The sequence below is a fragment of the Brachyhypopomus gauderio genome, chromosome 7 (assembly GCF_052324685.1).
Source record: "Brachyhypopomus gauderio isolate BG-103 chromosome 7, BGAUD_0.2, whole genome shotgun sequence".
Taxonomy (NCBI): Eukaryota; Metazoa; Chordata; class Actinopteri; order Gymnotiformes; family Hypopomidae; genus Brachyhypopomus; species Brachyhypopomus gauderio.
Window position 1 is genome coordinate 13,332,442 of NC_135217.1, and position 9,225 is coordinate 13,341,666.

The window sequence follows — 9,225 nt, forward strand, 5'->3', positions numbered from 1 at the left end:
AAAGTGCAAGAAGAGAAAAACAGGGGATATTAATAGCCATAATCTCTAACCATACAGGCGTCTAGGGGGGTTCAGCTTGCCTATATAAGAAAAGAGAAATCTGTGTGTCCCCGTTCCTACTGCTGGTATGTGTCCTTGTATTTGCCTGGACCATGATTATTTATGTATGTGTGTATGCATGTATGCATGTCCTCATCTGCTGTTATCTGTGGAATTTTCTTTGTAAGTCAATGCATGTGTATATTTAGCTTATTGTTTGTGTATGCATTTCTGTGTGTGTGTGTGTGTGTGTGTGTGTGTGTCTGTATAGTGATGGAATGCTATAGCATTACAGCACTGTGCTCTCTGCAGCCAGTAAAACGTGGTGTTGCCATGGTAACTGACCGAGATGTTTTACAGAAATGCCCTAGTCAATCAGACTGGAAAGTATGAATATGAATTATATCATTATGACAGCATGTCTCCATATCACAGGACACACTTCTGTGTTTTTCATGGTCAATATGGGCTGCTAAGCGGGGCTTTAAAAATTATGCAGTTTCTTGGAATATAGCTACATTAATATTTGATCATTGAAACAATGTTCTGTCCTTGGTGCTACAACTGTTGCCATGGCAAATCTGCAATAAAAATGTTCTCTCTGCAAAAAACCACCTCACTCTTTTTTGTAAGTGATGGTGCTGCTGATGAAGACGAGCAGGAAGAGGAAGAGGATAAATATAATACTGCAGATGCGAAAGGCAGAGATCTCAGCGCAAAACCTGAAATTCTCGAAGCAATGAGGAAGATGATGATGATGATTTCACGTGCTTCTTAATCGGCTTACAACACGGCACAGCGTGTTTAAAGCTCAGATTAGTGGTATGACATCATCATCATAAGGAGTTGGATGCCAAGTTCACATTCCAGAGTGAAATGATGCAGAACGTTCCAGACGGAGATTCCGTTCCTAGCACCTCTGAACTCTCACACAATTCTATTCTACATAAGCAAGTTCAGTCTATAAAGTTTTACTGATTTTTTTTTTGGCTGCATATCTTTCCCGAATGTGCAGTGTTTACAAACAAACTCAAAAGCTTCCAGAGCTCCTGATTGGCTTGCCCCAACTGGCAACGCCCATGTCGACAGACACGAACAAATGGTTCATCTGTGAATGGTTCTGGTGTTCTGGTGATCTCTTCTACCGTGATGGATTGTCAGACAGATGATGAACAAAATGCATGTGATTCCATCCAATGTGGGTCAATGAAGCTGCGTTTTCTGTAAGATTATACATGCTGCTTTTAATGGAGGAGCTCATGTTGTAACATTAACTTAAGAGCCGTTGTCATGTGTTGATGGCAATGACCTTGGGAAAGCAACTCATAACAAACCATGGAACACGGATCATCCAAATCCCACTTGAGGTTCTCTGGGTGACACTCACATACGGCACGAGTGACGTTCCACAACTGATAAAGTGTCCCAAGAATGGTAATCTTATTGAGGGAAACATTTTTGAGAGAGACGGATCAACAAATATTGACATTGTTTTAACTGGAGGAGTGGGGGGAGGTGGGGTGGGGTGGAGTGAGATGGAGGCACAGTCACCAAATATGTTGAGGTTGTTCGATTTCAAGGATTTTACAAGGAATTATTCTATGACATAAGTGCCCAGAGACACAGAGCATGCAAATACAGCCATGTGGCCATGCGAAAGGCAGAACGAATCCCCGTAAAGTTCTTCGGATCCCTCTCAATACCAGCGCACGTTGCGGTAAACCATCTGCAACTGCACACACACACACACACACACACACACACACATGCACATACACACATAAAAACGAGCCTGCTACTTTAACAGCGCAACGTTTAAAAAGAAAGAGGGAGTGAGAATAAGAGAGGGAGAGGGGGAGGATGAAAAAAAGAGAAAGAAATCAGATTGCGACAGTCGATATTAAAACATGCAGCGAGAGAGAGAGAGAGGGAGAAACAGAGAGAACTCAGCTCTGGGCCTTTCCACAGGGACAGACAGCACTTCACTGGCAATTCCACTCTCTTTTTCTCTCCCCTTCTCTCTCTATCTCCGTCTCCCTCTCTCTCCTCCCGCTCCCTCTCTCCTGCTCTCCCTCTATTTCTCCCCCCTTTCTCTCTCTCCCTCACTCTCTCTCTCTTTCACTCTCTCTCTCTCTCTCTCTCTCTCTCTCTCTCTCTCTCTCTTTCTCATCATCCCAACGCCAATTGATTTGTGTATGAAAAGCCGGGCGCTTTCTCGCCCCCTCTCCGGCTGTGCGTTTTGAAGGATCAGCTGATGAAGAGACTGACTGCGCGCTGCAATGCTGGCTTGCTAATTCTCTCGCCTCCAGACAAGCGGCAGACTGGAGTCCACGGTCAGGTAAAAAAAAAAGGAAAAAAAATTCCTCCTTCCCTTTCTCTCCTTCTCACCCTCGTGCCGGCATCCTCCCTCTCTCGCCATCCCGTGAACGGAGCATGCGATCATGCCAGGCTTCGACACACGGTCACACAAATGGAGAGAGAGAAAGAGAGAGAGAGAGAGGGAGAAGGAGAGAGAGGGAGAGAGAGAGGGAGAGAGAGAGAGGGAGTGAGTGTGAGAGCGCGTGTGAGTGTGTAGGTGTGAGCTGTGTCTGATGAGTAGGGAATGTTGCCCAGACGAATCGGTTGTTGTGCGGATCCTGGCACCTTTTTTTTTTCTCCTAGAGGTTACAAGGACAGGACGGCGCACACACGCGGGCAGACAGAAGCATGCAGACACACACAAGCGTGCATGCACACACCGTGCACACATGCACACCTACTTGTGATTGTCAGGCTGCTTTTCTTGTATGTCACAATAACAGTATGTTGGACTTTTTTGCTGGGGACGAAGTGCTGCATATTTGACATGTATGCAGGGTTTTTTTTAGAACAGGCACCCTAAATACGGTCTCTTTTGGCATGGTTTTGTTCGACCGCTGTTCTGATGCAAGTATGTTCACTGTGTATTTATATGAGCGGCTATGTGTGGCTGTGTGAGTGTGTGTGTGTGTGTCGTTGTGCGGGCGTACATATGCATGCCTGCATTCCATTAAAATGCTTCTGATTATTAGAGCTCTTCTGACATGGTCCCCTGGGGAGAACGAATGAATGTATTCCATGTGTGTCCTTGTGTCTTTGTGTATCCTTTCATATTTTTATTGTTATTTCTCTGTGTGTGTACATGTGTGTATGCAATCCAGACATCAATAGCTGGCACTCCCCACATAGCAGCTTACTCAGGATCCATATTTTCTTCTCCCTCATGCTTCTCACCGCCTGAAAAAGAGGGGCTGCTGCATGCATATCACTGCACTTTAATTGCCTTTGTGTAAAACATGGTCTCGGCAGAGAATGCTCACACACACACACACACACACACACGTGCACACATGCACACACGGGGGAGAAAGAATGCTTCCCTCCTTCTCCTGTAGACACAGGAGCCAAAATGGGGAGAGAAAAAAATAAAACCCAAAGGAAAAAGACGGCGGCTCGAGGAAGATCTGAGCAGAGTAGCCGAGGGAGAGAGTCGGGTTCTTTCATGCTTACCTGAAGCCCAGCTAGTAAGATGACTAGAGAGTGATGGCGACGTCTGACTAAACATCACAGCTCCATTGTTTTAAGTGTTTTAGGAAAGCGAGCCGATACACGTCGAAGCGTTACTCTGAATGTCTAGCTTATTCCTCTGCTGTGTGAAACACAGCAGTTTCATGGTTTCATCCCTCAGTGGATGGTTGTTTAAAGTCTGTGGGACATCAGAAAGAGCTGCTTTATCAAATATTAACTCAAAGTGAAATTAGTCACTTTTACTTCAGGGATTTGGGGGCTTTTGATGCCTATCCTTGATGGCAAATATGTAATAGATGCTGCATTAAAACAAAACAACATCAGTAAGTGAATAATTAAATTAAATGGGGATAGCAATATTTATATATATATTAAATTAAAATATTAAATGCAAATATTTACAAAAGGTGATTTTAATTTCAACCTTCAATAATCAGAAAACGTAGTTAAGCAGAAGCATTTGGTATCTGGTATCACTGTTAATTCTCTGCCTCTGTAATGATTACACCATATCCATTATACCTATCCATTATCCATTATGTAGATTATTTGCTAATCTTAAAATGTTATGCATATAATTAAGAATTATTCACAGCTTTTAAAGTTTGTCACAAACTTATTCACAATTATGTTCCGATCCCCTTTAATCCCAATTACTCCCAAATCTCATATCATTATTAATTATTCCCTTTGAATTCTTTCTTTGTAGTCTCAGGCTGTCCAAAAGGGAGTGGCTGAGGATATGGAGGAAGAAAGCAGTTTGAAGAAGCGTAAAAGCGATCATCAGGGCAACCAGGCCCCTGAAGCTGGACAGGAGACAGTCGAGAAGGTGAAAAGGCGACGAGGTCGCCCTCCTGCGGAAAAATTACCACCGAACCCGCCGAAACTTACCAAGCAAATGAACACTCTTGTGGACATGGTCATCAACTACAAAGACACGTATGTCTTCTAAAATGAGATACCACCCATTTTCTGTAACCACTTCCCAATGTGTCCAGACTCTCATTCCACGCCCTTGTAACTACACATGTTCCCTATTAGCTCCAATGTAATCAACAAATAATTCACAACAGTTACCAAATTATATGCCGCAAATTGATGAATTCTTTAAGAAGAATAATGAGCATTTTAAGGAGTTTAGACTTGACCTTAAGGGCTTACTGAGACATTAAATAGTGCACAGGCAGTGCGAATTCTCAGTGGCTGTAGGATTATTCTGAGATATTAAAAGACAAACACTGCTGTCTTTGTCTGTTTGTTCTGTTCTTTTCTTCATTACTGTCTAGCAGATTGGGCAGGCAGATCAGTAAAGGTTTTGTGCAGCTGCCCTCCAGGAAAGAAGTACCAGAGTACTATGAGCTTATTCGCAAGCCAGTGGACTTTCGGAGGATCAGGGTAACCTAAAGCCTTATAACAATGTCTTCCTTCATTCCTTAGATTTGTCAAAGTGATTGCATTATCACATTATTTTGTCACCTTATTCACTAAGTTTTAGACACTAGACACTTACCTGCAATTGATATTAGTGATTTTATTTGCACTAATATCTGTAGTTTCATTTCCCAACTCAATCATCTCAGGCACATTAGTTACTGGAAAGTTATTGGAGACTATAACTAGTCTTTTGTTTGTGCAGGAGCGTGTGCGCAATCACAAATACAGGTGTATTGCAGACTTGGAGAAAGACATAATACAGATGTGCCACAATGCTCAGACATACAACCTGGAGGGATCTCAGGTGTGCCTCAAGTACCTCTGCTCGGACCATTCAGAGTTGCCATGCTTGCTGCAAAGCAATCGTTTTGTTGTTTTTTTTTTGAGTGAATAAATGCAGTGGTGATGTTCATTATGTACACTGGGCCAATGCTATGAGGACTTCTGAATAAAATGATCTGGACAACACATGGGTCCACATGTCAAGAACATGTGCCAGAAATGTGACATAGTCAAACATAGTAGATGCTATTAGGCTACTACAAAAGCATTAATATTTATGTCAGCAAATGTTTGTGCATTTGTGCATTTAACCCACAAATCATTTTGAATTATTATCCATACTTTAAAAATCTTGGTAGTTAACATTGGCCAAAGCAATGTTAAAATGCATGACTCACAATAAAAAAAACTACAATAAAATTACAATTACAAAATTACAATAACACTCACAGTGACTGCTAAAAGTCCTAATATTGTTGTGGATAATTGTTATGCAGAAATGTATCTTGACCAGTAAGTGTACTATTTCACCACTGTCTCAGATCTTTGAGGATTCGATCGTGCTGAAGTCAGTCTTTGAGAGCGCCAGACAACGGATAGTAGAAATCAACCAGGACGACAACGAAGCAGTCGGAGGCAGTGAGGCAGTTTGTGCTGACCATTTAAATCTACAATGTAAGAAAAAACACACTGAAATTGCTCACTATATGTATCTTATACTTTCCCTTCAGAATTTCACATTTTGTAGACACAATTGAAACACATTTGGTAAATGTTTTAGGTCACAGTACTGTGCATGAACAAATCCTTTCAGGTTTGCTATTTTGCATATGGTTTTCAGCATGTCGGGCATGTTCTAATGAAATACTATAGCTACAGCCTTTGGTTAGGCCCTCTCATGTAAAATAATGAGGAGACGTAGAATGAATGTGACTCCATAACAGGAACTAAAATGTATCGAGTTCTGAGCTGCTTCGTCTGTATCAGATAGGACTGCCTTCAAGGGCCAGTTCTTTTCAGACTACAAATGCAGCAAGACTTTCTAGTAAATTAAGCTCAGGCTGTGGCAGTATTTCTTAAGAGATGTTCCTGCGCCTGACTGCACGACTATTAATGATGGTATGGAAATGCTATTGCAATAGTCAGTTTTCGCAAGCCATGCAATCTGTTAATTTATTGACTAGCATTTTTACTGACTTGAAATTTGTTTGACTGCCATACCAGCCAAAATGTTTCCCAGATTTAAAGCTGATATAATATAAATGTAGTTACTGCACCAGCCATTTAAATTCCTCACTGTCTACTATGTAGTGTATGCCCTGCTTTGGCATAAACACAAGCTGCTTTGGGCTATACAAAGAACTTTTTGAATCTTAATATGTGGTAAGTGCTTCATTTCAGTTTTATATTTGTGGTTCTCAATTTTCATAGTTCAATTCACTTTTGTTTAATATTGAAGTAGTGTAACAGAGGCAGACGAACCTTTTTAAAACCTCTGCTAAACACAAAGGTCATTTTATGGCCACTGAGGGTGTGAGTGCCCTCTAGTGTTGAAGTTGTGCACATGCACAGCCAGATTCAGGCATTCTGATGTCATAATGAACTGTGTGACTGCTTCAGTTTATCTGGAAACAGCTGTGGGACTAACCCACATAGTCAACCAGTGAATTCAGAGACATTTGGTTGAACAACACAGCCTGACCTACCTTCCTTCCTTCCTAATGAGATTTTGAGACATGCACATTTTGTCAAGGGACAGAATCAGTTTGCAATAACACTGTGTTTGTTTACTTTCTCCTGGAATGTTTGATTGAAACAAAGTCAAACAAACATGTGAGTCTCAAACAAACATGTGATTCCAGATTTTTCTTGGTTTTTTTTTTGTACTGCACAAAAGCCTTTGTTATAGGTTGGTATGAGCTTGCCTCAATCAAATCATTATAGGATGAAAAAAATGAACGAGGGGTTATCACAAACTCTGATACTATCACTAGACAGGGATTCTATCCCAAAACATGCATGTCTCAAAGTCTCATTTAAAATTGCATAGTTACGTCCAAATTCTTACTTGCATCAATCACTTTTCTAGATTCAGACCAGAGTGTGGGTGTTGCCTCAGCTAGCATCTCTCACACTGTTGGTTCTCTCCAACTATATCACAGGCTCCACAGCTACTACATAAATGCCTGCTGAAAAAGCATTCATGTCTCTGGACCATTCCTATTAACGAAATGTGTTTAAACGTATATCTTTGTTGAAGACCATTGAAGCCAATGATTTTTATGACATTCTCTTGCAGTAAAATCGGAGGCCACAAATGCCAAATTTGACAAGAGCAGGGAGAGATGTAGAAGCACTGCGGCTAACTCCGGCACCAAGGTGAGGGCTGTTTACAGTGACGAGGATAGCACGGAAGACCAGAGAGACAACACGGGCCTGGAGGATGGCTGAATCACATCTACCTGCATACAAACCTCACCCCCTCAAACATGTTGCTAGCATTTGGAAGTCAATAAGCCCATCCATCACTTATGTTTGTGTAAACTGGTCCAGTGCTCCTAAAAGCTCCCAAAGTTGTTTCAGATTTGTCCACAGTTTCTAGTGGATATATATACACATATATACAGGTTACAACATAATAAACCAACATTAAGAATTAATACAGTAATTAATTAATTGAGTAAGATAATTCAACATAACAATGCAAAAAAAAAAAAAAAAAACAAAAAACAAAAAAAAACATTTCGTTTCATTTTGCAGATTCAGAATCATGGTGGACCTGTTGAATTAGAGAAAGGTTGAAATGACTTAAATTATAGGGCAAATATACATCTGAGAGTATTCCAAATGTGATATCCAGGATATCAGTTCAAGTCAAAAAGAAAAATGAAAAATCTGAATCAAAGCAGCTTGCTTTTCCAGAATGCACTCCAACAATTTATAGGAAATTACCATAGTGGGCTTGTTTGAGTAACTGTACTGATAAATGCCATGGAAACAGTCAAGTGAGGATGGGCCAACCCCAATGAGACAAAACAATGACCTTCCAATACATATTTGAGTAAACTGTCTTACTGAGTTACACAGTGTGACCATTTGAATTGAAACAGTCCACTCCCATAACGGTGCAGTCACTGTTCCTCAGCTGTTATCTCTTTATTTCAGATATAATGTTTCTATTAGTGTGACTGTAAGAACATGGGTACCTCCCCCACCCTCCCCCCTTTGTGCATTTTTAATCACAGACTGCAAACATTTTTTGAGAACTGTGTTGAAAACTGAATCAAATAGCACCTCATATTTAATCAATCAGTGTCTTGACTATACGAGTATCAAGCTCGGTCTTGTCTTGGAGCATGATGTACATTGCTGTATGGACACTGCCCTCAGAGAGAGGCGCCAAATGTTACCGTTGTCTTGCGTGTTGAGTTTTAAGGGGTTGGGAGAGATGATGGCTTTATAGATAGATTTTGAAATAATGTTTTTAAGGTTTATATGACATGAAAGTGCAAAGAGGTTTGATTCAAATCATCTTACTTGATAATAAAATTTTTTATAAATACTCTTGACTCTGTGCATCAGAACAACTCATTTGCTGTTTTACTCTGGGCTTGTTTTTGTTTTTTAAAACACAGATATCAGACTATTATCGGACTATTATCAGACTTTAGCCTCTGTGGCAAAACCAATTACCTCTCAGAAACATGTACTTGATCATTATGTTATAAAATCATCCAGTTATCACTTCATTTTTCATTTAGGTCATTTAAAAATGAGCATCTACCAATCTATGACTCTGCCAGTCTATGACCCTGCCACTGCATAGCTGCACACCAGTGTAGACAAGTGTGCATAACCTCACTTGCTACTTTAGTCATTTTGGCCAGTTTTAATGTCCTCTGTGTATCTATCATGGAAACAGAT

The 9,225-nt window shown here is 40.7% G+C and overlaps 1 protein-coding gene across 3 annotated transcripts; it reads left to right on the top strand.

The window, feature by feature from the left end:
- Positions 1-1,931: 1,931 nt before the first annotated feature.
- Positions 1,932-8,870, top strand: LOC143518961 (SWI/SNF-related matrix-associated actin-dependent regulator of chromatin subfamily A member 2). Of its 3 annotated transcripts, none has more exons than XM_077011910.1 (6): positions 1,932-2,377; positions 4,295-4,524; positions 4,872-4,980; positions 5,222-5,323; positions 5,844-5,976; positions 7,601-8,870. In XM_077011910.1, exons 1-6 carry the CDS (start codon positions 2,294-2,296, stop codon positions 7,750-7,752), a joined length of 810 nt encoding a protein of 269 aa, XP_076868025.1. In that variant the 5' UTR covers positions 1,932-2,293; the 3' UTR covers positions 7,753-8,870. The 3 variants fall into 3 exon arrangements, with proteins under 3 accessions (XP_076868025.1, XP_076868026.1, XP_076868027.1); XM_077011911.1 differs by having other exon boundaries at positions 1,934-2,377; positions 4,875-4,980; XM_077011912.1 differs by lacking the exon at positions 1,932-2,377 and adding an exon at positions 2,764-2,968.
- Positions 8,871-9,225: the final 355 nt, after the last annotated feature.